At 38.3% G+C, this 20744-nt stretch overlaps 1 protein-coding gene across 3 annotated transcripts in view; it reads left to right on the top strand.

Annotated features, from left to right (window-relative positions):
- The window catches only part of cadm2a (cell adhesion molecule 2a), a 199666-nt gene extending 186943 nt beyond the window's left edge, over positions 1–12723 (top strand). For all 3 annotated transcript variants that reach the window (XM_079355276.1, XM_079355278.1, XM_079355277.1), the window contains 2 exons: positions 10471–10593; positions 11706–12723. In XM_079355276.1, the coding sequence (XP_079211402.1) occupies positions 10471–10593; positions 11706–11824 (242 nt within the window). In that variant the 3' untranslated portion in view covers positions 11825–12723. The remainder of the gene's footprint in view (positions 1–10470; positions 10594–11705) is intronic.
- Positions 12724–20744: the final 8021 nt, after the last annotated feature.

Genomic DNA, 20744 nt, shown 5'->3' on the forward strand with positions numbered 1-20744 from the left:
AGCATGATCATATTTTTTTTTAAGTTGTAATACACATATAAATGACACCCGTTTAAGAGTTTCTTGTATATTTTTTACACAAGTTAGACACATCTAAAACTGTCCAGTCACTCAAGAATAACAAAACAAAAAGGGATTTAATATGAAAGATTCAAGTGTCTTCTCTTTATCCTAAAATCTTTAAATATTCCCTCCAGTTTTCAGCAGATTTTTTTCCTTTTTTTCCATTTATTTGGCATACACAGCTTACCCTATGTCTGGTCTCTGCTTCTCATATCCTCTCTCCATTCCCCTCAGCTTTATGCTACTTCACAATCCATTTTATTCAGAATAATGTCGTCTCATCACAGCTACTTTCTCGAAATTACCATCTTTTAAGTCCTTCAGGAGTCTTGACTCGCCTTCTACCTTTACTCTGCTGCCGTCAAAGCTTTTGTTTCAATTTCCCGTCACCCGCTTTTTCTCTTCTCCCCTCACATCCCTCTGAAGACCCTGTTAGATAACAGGCTTCCACACGTTGTTGGATATTCCTCATCAGCCTGTCTCAATTCTTCTCTGATGTCGGTTTATGTAGTGTAGAGACACAAGAGGAGCGAGGCCTCTCTGTGTATCTTCATGGAATCTAAATATCAGACTCCTTCACTGCGTCCCCAGTCACAGGATACTACACTATCTGCTTTCATGTGTCTGCTTGATTTATTACCAGGTCTTTTCAAAGACTGTGGATAAAAGCAAACAACTGTAGAGCTGAACCAGCCCTATGCTGTTTTGTCTTTTTAATAAAGTCATCTTCAAGTTCATGGGAGATACATATAGGTTCAGCTCTACAGGGGTGCAGAATAGTTTTATCGATCTGGTTAACAATGCCAAATAATTATAATAGAGCAAAGATTTTACGTATGCTTTTGTGTGGAAATGAGTGTGTCCATGCTATTCCCTACTATCTGAGACATACAGGTGAAGCATGCAATTAAAAGAACTCCTGAATACATTTTGGAGATGACAAATTAAATGCTTCAACATCAGTGCACCAAATCATTTGAGCAAATTGGAGATCAAGTGTCTGTGTTTAAGTGGCATTTGATTTCAATCATTTGTTAGTTTATTCTATAATACTATACGATAAGATGCGTGATGATGGGTCTACTTTGACCTTAAGTCGTGTGGTATAATTTGAGGCGATATTTGCGAGCTAGTTCAGGCAGTCAATTTGAGCTGCACCGATTTCACACTTCGCATGTCTCATTCTCATCATTCACCTCACAACTATAAGCTCAAGATATCATAGATATCATCACTTCTCAAATATCATCACTTCTCAAATTTCTGTATGTAAATTAAAACTGCGAGGAGTGATTAGGTCAGAGCTTTAAAAGAAGCCCATGTGTATCAACGTAGCGTTATCTTTATTTCTCATTGTGAAAAAGGTTAATGATGAATCCAGCCATAGTAAGTCCCATACTGGACATCAGAAATTGTTATTGCACTATTGGTGATCTTAAGGCAGCTATAAAAAAGAAAAAACGTAACATCAGGTCACTTTGTTAGCAATTGTACCTTATTGTTCATGTGTTTCCTGCTTTGTTTATTTTTTTCAGTAATGTTTTAGTTTAGTTAACTTTTTGTTCCAAATCCTTTTTTTTTTTTTTTTAATATACCTTTTAGATGTTTTCAGATGAGACAGAAATACACTTTGATTCACCCACAAGAGATCTTCCCTCACAGTCCAAGAGTGAAAGAGAAACAGCATTCTCTTTGTATGACGGGTGTACATTGGCCACAAAGTTGGGGGAAAAAGAGCAGCACCCATTTTTCCATAGCAATAAGCTGTTCTCCTCTCTTACTTTATGTTGTCTTTTGCTGACACAGTGACAGAAAGTATTAGAAGCCGATACAATAATGTTCCATTTAATGGGAGCTTTTACTCATGGCAGAGTTATTGCTGACTGAATTTTTCATATTGTAGAGTCAGCGAATGTTTGAGGAAATGTAAATTTTAAAGTAACCCGTGCCTTTAATTCTAACTATTGTTGACCTTTGGAGTTTAGCTGGTGCAAAGGTGTGCAAAATATAAAATCCAAATCCTTTATTTTTTATTCATAGTGTGGAATGATTGGACTAATGCATACCTGAAGTCTGTGATTCACTTTATTAATGAAGTGCTGGCAGGTATGCAGAACACCCACACTGCTTCAATAGCCCAGCCAGCCATAATAGCTATAATAACTCTTTCACTAAGTATCAGAGGTCTATGCAATGTCATCAGACCCCCCTTTCCCAAATACACACACACAAGCCCCCCATTAAACCACAGCCACTGATTTCTCTCAAATTTGCCAAATGCTTTTTCATGGCTCGCAAATTAGCTTTGACCTTGCAAGGCTGAAAGGTTGAATACAGCACACAGGTTTCCTTGGCGTTTAAAATATTTACTATTCTCATAATCAGCATTCGTGTGGCTAACCCAAGCCTCTGGCCTGATAGTGCCGCAGAAAACGAGCCCACTGCTGAGAGGACGGCAATTATTTATGCCTCGAGTCTCAGCTTGTGGAGAAGACGGAAAAACCTTAAAATAATGCCCATCTCGCTTCTTGCAGAATAAAAGTTCTCCTCACATTTGTCCATGAGTTGTTCCCCAGAGACGAGCCGAATAATATGTGAAAAATAAAATGCACCAAAAACCTTGAGACTTTTATCCACAGTGCATATCACACGTTGGAAGATAACGCTAAATTGCCCTTAAATAAGGCAGGTGCCTCCTGAGGTTTCGACCCTCAGTGGGGATCAGTAGAGGTTGCTTTAGTAATCCACAGCCGTCATGGTTTTTATGGTTAGGACTCAAAAGCAAAACACAGCAAATCTTTACCCTCCTCTTGAAGTTGATAGCAGTGACGGCACACTCATGGAGAATTCAGGAGCAGAGGGAAGGGATTGGTCAGGGTTCAAGAGTTGGGATTAGTCTGAGCCTTCCTCCTATTCCAGTGAGTTTTGGCCAACGAGCTGCACATGTGATACCTTTAAATAAGATCTGTATTGTCCTGTATGGCTTATAAGAATTTCGTCATTTGATCTACTGTTAATCTACCAATCTTAAATAAGTAAAACAGCAATCACATTGCCAGAGGATTTCCTTCGGAGGGATCTGAAATCTTTTTTTAAAAAAAAGGTTTATATCGATTTTGGGTTTTCCTCTGAGTTAGATGAGGTTGAACATGAATAATCCATCATTTAATTAAAGATTATCATTGGATACGCAATTGCCAGGGTTAGGTTCTGACTCTAATGGGTTTAAAGAAAGAAACTGTTTAATATAATACCATAGTGCTTAGGTATGTCCTGTAGTAATTTTATGTTTTACATGTGAATCGCATTATGAAAACAATGTATTATTACCTTTACTTTTAGTGGTATTTGTGATTCAAATGCTTCGTTACACACCACAATGACAAACCACTTGGATAGATGTAGCATGCATAAGAGTTTGTATTTATTTATACCTCTATTTAAAGTCTAAATCTAATCTAAAACTGCAGCGCTTACTTTTTTGAATATGAATATGTTTTTTCACAATTTGCTTTAATTAACAGGATAAAAAGAAAAAGAAGATAGCATGGGGCGGAGATAGTGGGGATGACATGCAACAAAGCCCTTAACCCTGTTCACCTCTTCAAGCTGCTTTAGAGCGAGGACAAACCTTTTGTGAAAACTCAATAATGAAAGGGATGATTTTCATTCCTCGGAGGGACTCGTAACTGCTTTATTCCATTGCTATCGATCTTGTTTCTAAGTGAGGGGCACAGGTTAGGCTGCAGAAAAGACATCTTTTCTTGAGGGCAAGCGTCCAGGCCACCTGATTGGTGGCTGTGTTTAAGTTTGGGCAGCAGCACCCCTGCAGGGGAGGGGAGAAGCTCAATATTGAAGAGAACTGACCATCTTCTCCTTATTTTCTTTTCCACTCTTCAACATAAAGCTGAGGAGCATGGGAGGAATTAAAACATAATGCAAAGGTCTTTCCACTTCTTGCCAGGCAATTATTATTGATGACCTGTCACATTAACTCGCTTTGGCGGAGAATTATTACGACAATTTGGAATAAAATGTTGAACAGAAAAAAAGGAGAAATCATTAGATCCTGGGGCTAGTGTTATGAGTTACGTGTAATAGCCCTTCTATTCATTAAATGTCAATGGCAGGGGACACTTTCAGCAATCTTGAGGAGGCATATACAGGCAGTCTAATTTTCATTTGTTGACATTGAGTTTCATTCGGTCCTTTATTCATTTTTCTTAGCTTGTCTCCTTTGGGGGATTGTGAGGCTTGTTAGAGAAACGTGCTTCCATTGAGCTCATTCACTTCTGTGTGGGCTTCTAATTCTCCTCCCATAATGCAACTTGTCCAATAGAAAGTGCATTTCATGAAAGAAAAGCAGCAGCAACATAGATGCTGCAGGAGCCAAAGTTTTAGCACAGATGAAGCCTATTGCTGTCTTGAAGACATTCTGGATTTGGCAGAGTGTTGAGCAGCTTTAATGGAACGATTCATACAAATCACTTAATGAATTCATGATGGATTGATTTCCTTTGCTTATAACTTCATGCTGTTACCCTGCTGACCACAATTTCTTTTCATCTCATGAAGAGAGAAAAGGCTTGTTGAATATGCAAAATAGTGTCCAAGTCCATGTGTGGGCTTTATTGAATAATTAGCAGAAGTAATTTGTTTTCAGAATCTCATTAATCTACTCCGACCCATAGCAAGTAATAATGTGCAAGGACATACACAAACACCCACACGTGCATGTTTCTCAGTCACTTCTCCACTTTTCTGTCTTTCTAACTCTTTCACATGCATGAGTGCATGCATTTGAAAGTGCGCACAACTGTGTGTGCAGGTCTTCGACTGCAGCCTCCAGGGACTCTTTCATCTTGGCAGTAGTCTGAGCATTAGATGCACATTGGTGAATTTCCAGTCAAAGCCAAAAAAGTTGGACATAATTGAGTCATTGAACGAGTAAAGTCTGCAGGCACTTTTCACCACTTTACCGTCTTTACTTTCTCTCTGTTTGCAGCCGATCTCTGCTTTATGTCTCTTAACGTTTACTGCAGCAGAATAAATGCAGAGTGATGTGTTCTTTTATGTTTCATGTTTAAGGATGATATGTGCAGGGTGTTTCAAAAACTAGGAAAACAACTACAGGCAAGGTGAATGCTTTCTCATTTATTTGGTTTCCTATTTTCTGTAAAGAGGTAGTACCAGACAGTATCTAAACATATTTACAGTATAAGAACCATAGTAGGGCTTCCAATTTTCCTACACAAACTTATATCATCTTTTTCAGCCATTGATGTGCTCACACTCGTACACACAAAGAGCCCATGACCCACAGCACAGACACAAGGACACTGCAGCTCTGTAAGCTAATGCTTAAGCCACCAGCTGCCTTATTGATCCGAGCAACGGAAACCATTGTGTCACAGAGCTATATCTAAGATAGAGGAAGGGGAAAGTCTAATCCAAGAGAATTAAAAAGATGCATGCAGGGAACAATTTGTACTATTTACAAAGCTAACAGCAAGGGGAAGAAAGAGATGAGTAAATCTATGGAAACGCTGTTTGAGTTGCATTCTGATATGATGAACTCAAAGAAACTACAACTTACTATTTTTAAGATTCTTTATTGAGAAGATGACTTCAACAACAGTGCAGAAAATGTTAAAGGTCAGGTCTGAGGGATGTTGTGACAATAAAATATGTGATAGAGTGAGGTCAATTACCCATCTAATAAACACTCAATGACAAAGTGATGCACCATAGGCATCTTAAAGAAAGAAATATTTTCCCTTTTATCTGGAGATTGAGCAAACAATTTGGCACACTCTCCATAGGAAGGTGTAATCAGCTGAGAGCTGCACAGATATCCTGCCAGCTCTGTGTAGTGATTCTAAAGAAATGGTTTTGCACTAACTTGCAACCCTTTAGCAATAAATGTCTAATAATAATAAAAATATATTGGATAATGTGTTTTGTGCCATCAGTTTAGAGTCATGCAGTTCTGAAAAGACAAAAAAAACATTTATTTCCCACGGAGGAAGAAGTGTAAAGACGTTTTTCAATATTTGCTCACTGCAGCTTAAAACAATCTGGAAAATTTGCATTAGTAATGAGTTTCAACAGGATCTTAGTGGAGCAGATGTTAGAGCTGCAAGTTATAAATTATCACACTATAATAGCAACTTTCTTTATGTTGAATTAATTTCCAAATAATAAATATATTTCCTATTTTCGTAGTAGTTCCATTAATTTAATTTACCAAACCAGCCATTTCAACAGCCTTGGCCTTCAGACTGCTCTGACACTCCAGTTAGCTACCCCTCTTAGATATTTAATGGATTTCTCTTTCACTTTTTTATGCAGAGATGATGAAACCAGAGTTCAGTGTTAATGTACAATTTTGCCGACGTTACATTTGGATCAGGCTTCTTTAAAGCGGAGGTGATGACCCGATTGAAGAAGGGGGCAGACTTTTCTTGTCGGCTCATCATTTGCCTCCAGCATAGCCCTTGATGGAATATTTGAGTTTCACTTGAACTACTATATAACCCTCTTCAAATATGCTTTTTGCCCTTTTAGAACCAATGAGCAACTACAGACGGTTAAGTTTAGTCACATGTTTCTCTTGAAGACTGAAGTGTTCTGAAAGCTTTACGTGCAAACAGGAGCTTTTATTTTGAAGGTTATTTGGTTTCACTTTTTTTTTGAAAAATGTGACTTAATGAGTCATGTCATTTAATATGAACAGATAATAAGACCTTTTTTTCCCCATTTCCAGCCTGAACCCATCATTCTGAGACGCAACAAAATATCCCTTTAACATGTCCTTTCCATGTTAGTCCATATGGGACCAGATTCAGTAAAACAGATCAGATGAGGAGTTAGTGGGCCACTTCAAGAGCAACACTTTTACTTTAGTCCAGCAAAGATGAGGCGCCCAGAAACCCTGAACCCCCTTAATTTATTAAAGAAGCACAACTCACAAGGCCAGGCGACAAGGAGAGTGTTATAAATATTAAAGAGGAGTTTGCTCTGCCACACTCTAATATTAAATCACACAGAGAAGAATGTATGTGCCCTTATTAAATGATAATCTGTTTTGGCCCTATAAAATTGTATTACCCTCTTCTCTAGATCCCTCTCCTCCTTGTCGTCTTTACCCCTCTGTCTCGCTCCAACTGAAATTTCAGCTTTTTTTCCCGTCCATCAATCTCTATGTTTTCATTTCCTTTCTCAGTGTTCCTTCTGACGCCCCTGCTGTATTTTCTCCCTCTGTGAGCAGCAGTGAACTAGGACAGAATACAAAAGAACACAGAAGATGAACCATGTTTTCAAAGTGCCTCCATGAAAAGTATTCACATGCCATAAGTGACTTCATGAGTTAGTGGAAGCCTCTTCTGAATGTCTAATCTTGGTTATCAAAACCTCACTGACAGTATTACTATGACTTACATGAGTGCCACTGATGTGATTTAGCATTACAATTGTGTCTCGTAACAGACTCATGCTGATGTGACGAAGTGAAAATATCAAAAGAGATTAACAAGCGACAGTGTGTCTTTACTTAACTTTATACTTAACTTAGACCCAGGTCCATAACTTTAATCCACACGTTTATGTTCCTTGTCAAAATCTGGCCTTAATCTGCAGCTCAATCAACAACATGGCTGTAAGAGACACTATTAGCAGTACCTATAGCCTTATAGTTGCTAGCATCCAGTATAGTACCTTTATTTGTATTTATTGTTTTACCAATGCTGACTCAAGGGGCTTCAAACTCGGCAATTTATCAGACTTTGTAGCTCTATAGACCTTTTTTTCTCAATTTTTTAAAATAGAATCCTCTTCAAAAGTAAAATCAGCTAAGTTTACAGTCAAATGTTTAGCTAGCTCTTTTAACATATGTGTTGTTAGCCTATGAGGAGCTAAAACATTGTCTTTTAGAGTCATGTAAAATACAAAAAAAAACATAAGTCCTTAGAAAATTCTCAATTTAAGCAGAGGGTATATGTTTAGTATTGGAAAATAAATGCTACTACCTCCTATAGTAACATCTTTTACATTATATGTTTATCTTGTTAGCCCATATTTGATCGAGTGACGAATTTGTGATGTAGAGAAATGAAAAAATAAAAGGACATAATAAATCCCCCAAAAATCCTCAGATCACGTAGTGGAGATTTATATAGGCTACTGTACTTTGTAGTTTGCAAACAATTGCTACTTTAATTCTTCTAAAGTTTCTTTGAGCTGTGACTAAGGCATATGCATATTGTAAGTACATGTTTTGAACTATTCCATTGAGAAGCTGCATGTATGGAAAATACTGGATAAAAATGTAAAATGAAAAGATCATTATCCTATGTTTAAGATTTATTCTATGAATGATATTTGGGCATTGAGGTCAGAATTGTCTTCCAACCTTCACAAAAAGCGAACTGTCATCTTTCCCAAACAAGCTTTTCATTTCTCTTTCGATGTCTTGGAGTATCTATTTCTGAGGAAGTGAGCAGCAGAATACGGAGACATTTTCTGGAAGTGTGAAAGAGGTTTGAGTTGTAGTCCAACGTTTTGAACATGACACCAGCATATTGCACAGCCAAAGCGTGTCATACTCTATGGACAGACATGCGACTCTCTGGTCATGGCTTGTTTGTGCCTGCACTGGGCTGTATCAGCCAGACTGAAACGCAGTAGTAGCTGGACAAAGAGTGTGTGTGATGGTTAAAAACACTCCCTGTCTTGACAGATAGAGGTGAAGAGACACAGCCATGTGTGTAAGTAAACGCCCGAGTCCTCGCCCTGCTGGGCTATGCAGAGGGAACATTCCTCTACTCTCTGCTCCACTGACCAAGCAGAACTGCAGCACAGTAAAAACATGCTCAAACGTCTCCGTGTATGAGCGTGTGTGTCTGTGTGAGTGTGTGTCTGTCCACCGGGGGCAGTGGAGTGTGACGGCCTGGTCACTCAGACCATGGAGAGTTATGGAGCGAGAGCAGGCCAGCTGTTCAATTTGGCCACATGGGCTGACGCAGAAAGAAAAGAAGAAAGCTGAAGAGAAACAGAGTCGAAATACGATGTGTGCTGCATATCAAAACCTGCCTTTTATCAATGCGAACCCTGCTCTGACTTTCATCCATCTGTATATACAGTCATTTGTTAACTCATACAAAGAATTTGTCTGGGTATTTCTGGTAGACGGATGCAAACAAAGCAGTGGAATGAAAAATAAGGAAAGACTAAGAAGTTATATAGAGGTTTATCTATTTAAGTTATTTTTAATAATGATGGTGTATGCAATTCAAAGATATGGCACAATGAACACAGATAGAAATCCTGTTGATGAGCACCATTGTAATGTAAAGAGTCAAATGTGTATGCTTAATGTTAGACACACATATACTTACACACACACATGCAGGGTTGAGGATTGAAGAAGGATAATGACATGAGCGCTAATTCCTCAAGTGTCAGGGGCGGATATGAATAATAGACGCCATTCTGTTACCCATCTACCGCTTCACTTTTTTCTATCCATCCCATTCGACTCGGTTTGTGTCAGGTCTCCACTCTTACCTTAAATAGCCTGCAAGCCAGACTTTATGAAAAAGAGAAGTATGGGTGAATAAAGAATATCTGCCATTGTTAAAGTCAGAGGGAACCTTTGATGGGTCTTTGCATGAAGCGTGAACAGCCTCATTATGCAGATTCTTCACTCTTTCATGACTCCACTATCACTCTGACTGCTTTTTCGAACTGTAAGGAAACCTGTGGCATCTTTCTGATACCCAATTTGTTTTTTTCCTGACAACAAAGATTCCTATCCAAAAGAAAACTGAAAACGATTGATCTGATTTTTTCCATAAGATGGTTTATTTATTTTGCACTGCTCTTCCTTTTTCCCCCTGGTTTGCATGTTAGGGACTCCTGGATGACCACGGGGGTGATCCTGAATTATTCACTTCCCCCCCCCACTTCATTCTCTTTATACCTCATTTTGCGGGCTCTATGCGTGTCTGCCTTGAGCCACTCTTTGTGTCAATGTGACGTCCTTTTCTATTTCTCTCTCTCTCTCTCTCTCTCTCTCTCTCTCTCTCTCTCTCTCTTTCTGCATTTTATTATTCTGAGAGAGGCAGCTCTGCTCTAACTGCACAATGTGAAAAAAGGGACGAATGACAGCAGCTCATTAGAGCAGGAACGAGCTGGAAATAATCTGCTTTTTCCTCCTTTCTCTGTTTTGTGTTTTTTTTTCCCGTTCTCTTGCTGTCCTTCTGCCCTCGCTCCCTCACCTCACCAAACGGCACTTTCATCTGCTTTCTTTGTCCCCATCTCTCTCTCTCTCTCTCTCTCTCTCTCTCTCTCTCTCTCTCTCTCTCTCTCTCTCTCTCTCTCTCTCTCTCTCTCTTTCTCTTTCTACAGATCCAAATGCTGTGGGGCAGCACGGCACTGACCATGCCTTGATCGGAGGAGTGGTGGCTGTAGTGGTCTTTGTCACCTTGTGTTTAATCATCGTCTTGGGAAGATACCTGGCCAGGCATAAAGGTAAAACCCCAGAGGACCAGACCTTTCCAGGCTTTTGGAACTAGTGGAGTGTGTCCTCCTTGTATAGTTAGACCAATCAGTTACTCCATAATTCCCAAGTTACAAAAGTACAACAAACTGCAGTGGAGAAAAATATAGGCTTAAGCCCTGCACACAGAATATAAACAAAGTGTGTGTACAAGACTGAAAGCTTATTAGTTTGTTTTATTTTTAAAATGCAAAAAGGAAACGTTATTTTATTTTTTAAATCAATAATTCATTTAGAGAGATAAAGTTGCAATTCTAGAAACAGAAATGTTGTATTTTCTGCCAAGGACCTGCTTATGGTAGCTACAGATTTTCCCTTAAAAAATCAACATATCATACATTTGTTTTTAACCTCCAAAGTACTCCTGGGAAAGGTATTCATGCATCCATAATTTGCCTGCATGCATGCATTGCAAAGAGAAAATGCCAGTAGCTTGTGTAAGAAATCCTTTAATGTGCTTATTAGCCAGATGGCTAACATGTCTAGGTTCGAAAAGTTGTAGCTAACTGAGTAAAAGAATCCACCTTCTGTTGACTACACCACATGATTCTCTACTCCACGTTGCAGAAAAACTGTCAAACTACAACATAAATAGTACGGCTTACATGCAGCAGGACGCCATGTTTGTGCTTCCTTCTTCTAAGGAATGTCATGCCTTGGTATCGGTAATACAACGAGAGAGAGAGAAATAGGAGAGGGACCAAAGAAAAGAGAAACTACGAAAAGTATCTCCTGGGCTTCAAAGTTAATAGTCGTTTTCCGACAAGAATGCGAGAAGAATGAGTTAAAATTCAGGGCTGCATTTCATTTTTTGGGAGTGCATCTCAAAGCCTTGTCTGACACTGTTGAGAACAATAAATCTGTTTGTTGAGAGCTATACACATTTACTCTCTGCTGTATTTACATATCCCGCACCATCCCCGCTCCTCATCACTCTATATATGAATTATGCAGCATTACTGATGTTGTCTTCAGACGTGTTTTACCCCTCAGGCAGTGAACACCATGCAGTGCTGCTCCGTATTTGTTTTCCTTGACGTATGTTTTTTTTCTTCTTCTTCTTCTTCTTCTTTTGCTTCCTCAGGAACATACTTGACAAACGAGGCCAAAGGAGCGGACGATGCACCCGACGCCGACACAGCCATCATCAACGCCGAGGGCAACCACGCACACGCAGAGGAAAAGAAAGAATACTTCATTTAGACTGCAGGGGGAGATGTGCTGCTCAGCTCTCTCCACCCCTTCTTTCAATCTCTGTATCTAGTTTTCTCTCCCCGTCTCCCCCTGTTTTTCTCTGCACCTCTCGACACTGCCCCCGCTGGTCAACGAGGAATCTGCTGGCAGTCCAGATGGAGAGGGTCCCCGAGTGTTTTCCCGTTTTATCTTTTTTTTAATTTAAATTTTTTTAGCCCATTTCTATCATTTACATCTTTATTTCTTTTGTGTTTTCTTGGCAGCCGGTGTTCACAGGCAGCTTGAACCCCCCCCTCCCCCCCTCCCTTTATATATTTTCCTTCATCTTTAACATGAATGCCTGGAAGTCTGTAAATCTACCCTCTCTGCTTCTTACATGAGACCCTCTTTCCGACACGTACTAGATCCCCCTTTGTTCACACGCGACCACAAACACATATCATATCTCACATCAACACGGTGCCTAAAAAACACAGACGCCATTGAACTCCTGTCAATGCCTTCATGTATGGTTGCAATGTAAATGCTTCTTCTTCGATGGTTGACCAGACCATCGTCTCATCGCTTAGCTCACGGTTTTTGATTATGTCTTTTTTTTTTTGAATGAGAATCTTTGCTGTTTACGCCTTATACATGTCTATCACACTGAATACGGTACTTTCAGATGCTTCACCCCCCCCCTCCCCCAGCTCCTCTCTAAGACTTGTAATTATTGACCCTTGTAAGATAAGGAGAAGGTTTTGTGTAACACTGTAGCAAGGTCTGTCAGATATGTGTATAATATGATTTTTCTTCCTTTTAGGGTAGAGGTAATTAAGGGTTGTGTGGTATTGTTTAGAGCAGAGAACACACATATACACATGCAGCTGCTTAGATCCATCAAATAAACTCAATCAAGTAGAAAACCATTTGCTAATCCTGCTGTCACGATGTACTTTTGTCTGTATATTCCTGCACTGTTCAAGCTGCAGTTTAGCAGAACACCACCACCTTCAGCGAATAGTAGGTTGTGATTCACATCAAGGGTTCAGGTGTAAAGAAAGAGGCGCTCTCCTTGCTCTAAAAGTTGTATAAAATGTATTGAAATGAGTTTAGCTTTTCACTTTGGATCCTTTTGATTTTGTTTATAGCACACTGGGATCATTTTAAGGTTTAAGGATCCGACAACATGTATAGTAAGGAGTAAAAACAGGATTAAAAAAGAGTACACAGCCACAGTATGTATCTAAAATTTGCTCTTGAATTAATTTTACATTATTTCAATAATGTATATGCACACTTTTCTCTTTTTCATAATTCCCTGGCCTGCACATTTCAATCCAATTATACTGTTACGTTATGAAAACAGTGATACAAATCAGTTTGACCTTAAATCACCTTTTGTCTGTTTTGCCTCCTTCAAATTTTTATTCAACCAGGTTCTTGTATTTATGTTGAATTGTTGACACTTTCAACATGTGATTAAGTCCCATTTTGGAATCTACGTACAGTAGTTGCTCATTGTTTCTCTCCATTTTTCCAATTTCCATAAACTGGACTCTGATTTCCATTCCATTGGGTTTTTAGCAAGACAAAAAACTGGGGTCATTGATCTGCAGGAGTTTCCTTTGCCCAAAAAAACTTGGGATGACAAAAGAAGAGAAGCACAAACATGTCATATTAAGGAAGTGTGCTCCTTTGTTCTTTTGTTTATTTTACTTACACAGGTAGTGTAGGAGACGACGACAAGTCTTTTATTCACTTCCAGATAAAAGAAAAATAGAGACCATCTTCATGAAAATGTGAGCTAAATTGTGTTTTTTATCAAACAAAATGTTTCTAATATTTTTGGTTTTAATGGTTCTAAGCTCCCTGCTGTATTTTGTGTCTGCTAAAATGTGGTTGATTGTGACAATTTGCTGTTAAATTCTGGATCTCTTCAAATTTGTATATTAGCCACTTTCTATTTAGTTGTTGTTTTTTTTTAAATCGTTTTTCATTGCATCATTATTATTAGGAAACTTTTAAACTAATGTATTTCATTTTGGCACAAGGCATGTATATAATGAGTGAAAACTAAACTTTGGTAATACACATTAGCATGTTTTGTTTGGTTCTTTTTCATGTTTAATTTATTGGAATTGAAGAACTCGAAGAGAGAACCACAAAGGAAGTATATTTGGAACTTTTTGGGATATTGTGTTTTTGGCGTGCTGTTTGGTGCTACAGATCAGAAGGATTTCGGTTGTACAATATTTACAGATATATATATATATAAAAAAGAGACAAAACGTAAAATAAAATGAAGGATCTCTCGTCACCTAATTCTTAAAATACAAATTGGAAATAAAACACATTTAAACAAGTAATAAAAAGAAATGTGAATACACTAAAGAAAAAACACATCCACGTTCCGAATTTCTGTTTCTTTTCATGTCTCCCCCGCTGTTCGTCCTTTATCATTTTGCTGGAATGCTTTTGATTTCCTCTCCGGTGAACGCGCGATGAACACTATGGCCTCTGGAACTAAAGACTTAAAGGCATGGCACTAATCTGCTAAGAGGGAGCAAATTATTACCAAGGGCAATAAAATAGTGGGCCCAGCTGTCTCCAATTCGACGGCCAATTTACAACATTATGCAAATAAGGTCAGTGAGTAAGGTCTCTTTCTGCGTCATAACTCAGTGACTGCCTGACTGAGTTTGGGAATCATAATCGATCGCATAAGTTTGGACCTGTCACCTCTGATGTAGACTTTAGGTTATTGTCTATCACAGTTCAGAACGGAAGCTGCTTGCTTTAAAATGCAAAAGCTTTGCCACAATTTCCATTTTAACCATTTTAGTGCACTTAAATCATAAGGGCACTATGAACTAGTTTAATTTTCACCACAAACCTTCAGCAGATCCAGACCAAAGGGGTCTAGTCTGGCTCTGCTCCGTAGAAACCTTCTGTATCACGTGTGTATAGATGCATAAATGAAAAAGGTTGTAATGTCTTCTTACTTTTCTATCTAGTTCTTTTCATCGTGTCTTAAATCAGCGAAGGCGTCTATTATGTTTGTTTATATGTATCCATCTTAGGGGGAAAAAAGCAAGTGGTCTAATCCCGTTGTTGATTCGGGGTTCATGTTAGAAATGAAACAGGTGCCATTTACTGAATTATGCACTCTGATTAATTTGATGGATATTCCTTATAAATGGTGAAATGTCGTTTTTGTTATCTTTCTAAAAAAAAAAACATGTAAATATCTGTTCTGACATCACAGTAATGAGCTAATTTGCTGCAAATGGCTTTGTATGATTGTTAGACCAAACCTGAACCTTGTTTTTTTGTATTTGTTGTTGTAACAGCCGAGCCTAACGTCCCATCATGCACTATTTGACGCTCTGTGACAGCTTGGGGTCAGTTATTATCAGTCTTTCTTGTACGTTTGTTTTTTCGGTGGTTAAAACTAAGCTTTAAACTTGTTGCCTCTTTGCTCACCAACATGCATCTGTTTGGTTGATTTCCATAACATCATGGGCCTCTAATTTCATAATGGTTGAAAAAAAAAACAGTAGCGTGGTTGGAGTATCAAGAGTCCACTTTTTTCAGACTGAACAAACCCACTTTGAAAGTGCAGCTGAAGTTATTCAAAGACCGGTGTTCACAGGCAGGATGAGTCAAAGAATGGCATGGATTTTAGCAAGTTACTACACTAAGATTTGTTAATTAATTCAAATTAATCTTGGCAAGAAGAAGATCTTTACAAAATCCAAATGAATATCTATGTATTTTTAGGTTTTCTACCAAAAGGAAGAGAGATGCGATCATTTCAGCGCAGTGGTCTGAAGATCAACGCTATTTTTATCTGTAGTTCAAAAGCAAATCCAGCTGTAATCATCACAAAACAACGACAAAACATACGTTGTTTAATGTGTATACCTCAGTCAGAACTTTCAAAAAGCCTCATAATGTTGTTTTCTTTGCGAAGAATAAGAGATAGATTTCAGATTAACTTCTCCAGTCAAGGAACTGGAACAGCAGAAACACAAACGCTCACACATGCTCACAAACTCTTTGACTTGACATTCTCAGCTTCCATCCTTGTTCAAGCACTGGTGGATTACTTTATTTTGCATATCAAATACAACTATTAATGAACTACTTATCATTTGAGTTTACCAAATCTGCAGCACCAGCAGCACGTATCTCACACACATCAAGTGTTCCCATTTCCATTCTTATACAATGACAGCATGTCGAATGACTCACGAGTTATCTGAAAGGGGACATTTGAATTTTAAAGAAATGCATATCAGAACATACGGGAATAAATATTTTGAAAGATTTCATTCGTGCCTTGTGACTCTGCACCTCCTGTTTGCTTCTTACCTCCTCCTCGTCTGCTTCTTTTTGAAAGGGGTTAAGAGGATTAAATTGGTGATTATAGAAGCTTTTCCTTCTACTGCTACAACCCTATTCACCACAGCACACTGTACGATATAAGAAAAAGTTTGACATACAGAAGCGCATGCATGTGGCAACCAAACTCACGTTGATTTCCATTATCAGGAAATTAGAGGCCCTGATGAACTAGAAATATCTATTCTTTGTTTAACAGTGATGACATATATATATTTTTTAAAACATGTACCGCCTTTCATTCCCCACTGCAGTGATGAAAGCATGACATGGCTCGGTTCAGTCCTATCAGGCCTTCTCTGACCTCCCGCCCAACATGTCTCTGCTGTACAATGAGGCTTCAGTGCACTTCTCTTTCTCTTTGCAATATCGACACCAGAATCAAACAGCCCAATCTCCACAATGACAGCTGCATTTGACCCAATCACGCTTAACGCTGAGATTTCTTTCTTTGTATCTTTTGTTTTGCATCTCAGGAATGTTTCATCTCGAGATTTTTTTGTGTGATTCTTTCTTTTTTTTTTTTTTTTTATTATTATTCTGTCATGAAGCGGGGACATGTGAGCACCTCTCACTCTGCTTTGTCCATGAATGCTGACACCCTGTATTTTGTTGAGTTTCAGATAATCACAAAGTTAATAAAATTATTCAGTGATTCTTCAGTTATTCGTTCATCTCGCTGTCTTTGATACATCAAAATTGCTACTGACTGAAAGACTGCAATTTAGAAATATGCTGCAATTAATCAAGAGTGATAGAAGTTGTGTTTCTACACACTGTTATAATTTTAGCTTCTGGTGTGTGAACAGTGCAGTGTTTCTTGTCCATAATGTTACCATTGTAGCAACCATTAACAAGATGGACTACACATCGCCATCTCCTCCCTTGTACAAAAATGAAGCCAAAATACCACCATGTGAAGAGTCCTAGCATATTGAGCCTATGACATCCTTCAGAGCCAACATATGTGCAGAAGGAATCTCATTGGTCAAAATTCACTTACCACCTCTTTGGCGGTAAAATAAAAATAAAATACATGTTTAGCTAACGTAATGGATATTTCAGTGGCTCTTGTGTGACTCTTGATATCCTTTCCCCTTCACAATTCCACCTATACTCTGCTATTCCAGTTAGGAAAAGCTGCTTGAGGAGCATTTGTCCACATGATACATCTGCTCTTTTTAGCATGTAATTACTTATTAAAACTAAACATCTACACTTGGACATAGACACGCATGACTAGAACTAACTCTGATGACAGAGATCATGTGGGAGAAAAATAAATAGGATTTGTATTTTAATTTTTTTTGTTTGAACCATCTATCTAACTAGCTATCTGTTAACATGGAGGAGGCGGGGCTTATGACCTATACTGCAGCCATTCAGCATGGGGAGCTCCAAAAATTTTGGCTTCACTTTTGGGGAGCAGTTGGGCCGTCCATTTTTTTATTTTTATTTTTTTTTAATGGTCAACAAACATCTTTATGTATCAGAATTTAAATGGAGGGATCACCCACCAGACACAAAATATCCACAGTAAAGTAAAGATTCAAAGCTTGTCACATGCTAGTTCAGCTTCTGATGTACTTTTGTAAAATAAGGAGTTTCAAATCAAGCTGTACTGGGAGCTTGATTCCACATATTTAGCACCGTCACTGAGGTGTTGTTCTCCCATTGTCTTTGGGATTTCTTATTTTTGATTTAAGAGGTCCGTTCTCATGTACAGTATGAAATTTAAACTGTTGAATAAATAGTTGCCAAAACATCTATATAAGCATGAGTCAGTTTTTTCTCCTTACAATCATGGCTGTCCTTCTGGAGGCCTGTCAGGGTTTCTGAGCTGAGAGATGAGCACTAATGATACACTATTAATACAGCTGCTTTGGAAACAGCAGACTTTTTTTGCTTAAGGATCTATCCACACACAAAAACCTGATGAAAAAACACTTGCAGACACATGTTCAAGAGTTTCTTCTGTCAGCTGTCGGAGCTTTTTTTTTGAGTGAGCTGAAAAAAGTCTGTAAAATGTCTGTAAAAAGCTTAAAAACTCCTCTAAAGAAGTAAAAATGAGTCCCTGTAAATCGGGGGAAAAGGCAGAAGAAAGAGAAAAAAACTGTGATTTATTTTGAAGATTACAGTACATGTCTTTGTGGATGAATAGACTCTAAAAAAGACAAAACTATGGTGTATTTGTAAGGTCACTTCATGAATAAAAGCCCACCAATATTCACAGTGATCTACTCAAACCAATGGTAACATTAAGGTTAATATGCCAAAACATAGAGCTCTAATGAGTGTAGTTTCTCCTCGTTTTCTTACAGCTTTATATTTCTTAACTGTTTCCAAACATATCCTTTAAACTGACACTCTTGAGCATACATTGTGTTATAGTCCAATAAGTGTGGAAGATCCATATGTATCCTCTTGTTGAAGCCTTAAGTACTTCAGATTTAAGGTATTGGCTCAGGATGGAGAGGTGGTAAAGTAAAAATCCTTTAAATCTTGACCATGTGACTTCCATCATTTCTGCCTCAGCAGCATCAAGAGAGTAACAACTTTGCATAAAAGTACAGAAAGATGGAGCGCATAAAGAGGGATATAAGAGCCTTAACAGGGAAGAGAGTCAGAAAAGTGCGTCTGTGACTGAGCCTGACAGACAGTCGGGAGAGGCATCCGCCTGTTTCCGTGAGTCAGAGGATGATGACTGAGAGGGGAAATTAAGTAATGGCAATAAAATGTCATGTTAAAGTGCAGAAAGCAACTGCAATAAGCCCACCTGTCAGGAGTAAAAGCTGCAGGAGCAGAGTTGTGTTTCTGCAGCTCAGGTGTGACGCTTTATCTGATCCAAAGTAAGGGTCAGTGAAAGACTCAATTACAAATCAATCAATCGGTGCGGATCGAGAAAAACCTTGAAAAGAAAGCTGATGTTTTTTCTTATCGTTGTTTCTTCTCGAGCAGACTTTGAAGCCATAAGTGTGTCCAGCATAATTATTCCCTGAAGGAATTGATGCTCAAACTCTCACAAATTTGAGAGAAAAAAACTTTGTTTGTTTTTTTCCTTTTAGTTAAAATACTCCAGTTTTTGTTAGAAGTGATAGAAGGAAAATACAGGACAGATGGGAGAGACAGGTGTGATGATAGGCAACAATGGATTTGAAGCAATATTATGAGCGAAAATAATTCATCATAGTCCACTGATCTGTCACAAAACACAAACCAGTTCTGTTGTTGTTGTTTTTTAACCCCTCAATTCAAAACCCTGTCAACATTTTTCTTCATGGCCAATCACACCGCAAATGTAATGTTAAAGTGAATTTCACAGATACATTACACAGTGGCTGTTTTCACAGATGCACTCCTGAAAATATCTAGATCCTTTCACATCCTTGAGAAGTGATCTGCGTCTTGTGTAATGCAGCCGTTTAATTACTTGTGTGGAGATCGACTGTATCGCCGCGTGCATATAGTCTATTCACCATGCGCTGGTCACTGGATATAAATATAGCCAGCCTCTCTTACTCTCCACATTATATCCTGCTACGTTCTTACTTTAGCTCACTCAGATTTGCTGTGGAAAAAAAAATACTAGAGAGCTGGAAGGAGAAACTTTGCAGGTGAAGTCACAAATATGGTGTTTTCTGCAAGTGTGAAAGCATAAAAGTGAAAGACTATATTTTCTTATCATGAACACAACATCCATTAAATTTTTCAAACATATTGTTAAGAACCTTACAGCTAGCGTCTTAATGAAAATACAAGTTGATAAATGTGTCTTTTTTCTTGCCCATGGTTATTTATTCATAGAATAAACACATAGTGTAAACACAGTTCTCAGTGAAAAGTTGACAATATGGTTTCTTTGAAAGCTTACATCCAAAGGCATATTTTTCTGTATTCTCTTTAGGAAAGGAATAAAAATGATTTGTTTGCAATACTCATGAATGACCTCCCATTTGTCTGCCTACAGTTTGATTTGATAACAAGACAGATTTCACAGATGTTCACAAAGCCCTGTGGCAAATAAGGACAGAAGTCTTGTATTAAATTGAGGGAAAATATACTACCTTTAACTCGCCAATTTGTGCCGCCTGTTTAAGATTTGCTGCTTGTCGCCAAGAGTGAAATGACGAGGGAATAAAGCAGCGTGGAAAGCAAAGAGGGAGAATATTGATTGATGCATTCATTTAGGTTTGTCAGTGCAAGAGTGTTTCAGAATGAAGAATAGTCCACCTCTTGGCCATGGAGCAAGTGAACGTGTCTGGAAATTTGGCATGAAATGGGGAAAAAGAAACAGATTAACTCAAAGTTTCCAGTCAAAATAAGTTTCAGAAGAATCATAGTGAAAATAAACATTTCAGACCTAGTATGTGTTGCTGTTTAGACTCAAGACTGAGTGGGCCATTGCTAATCTTAGGATATGCTGTATATACTGTTTCATTTACCCAACGTTCATCCACCAATCAGCAAGTACTTACAGGTTACTTACAGGAACAACGAGACAGACGAACAGACACAGACACACAGCAACTATAATAAGAACAGA

Source organism: Symphodus melops (genome assembly GCF_947650265.1).
Source record: "Symphodus melops genome assembly, chromosome: 11".
Lineage (NCBI taxonomy): Eukaryota > Metazoa > Chordata > Actinopteri > Labriformes > Labridae > Symphodus > Symphodus melops.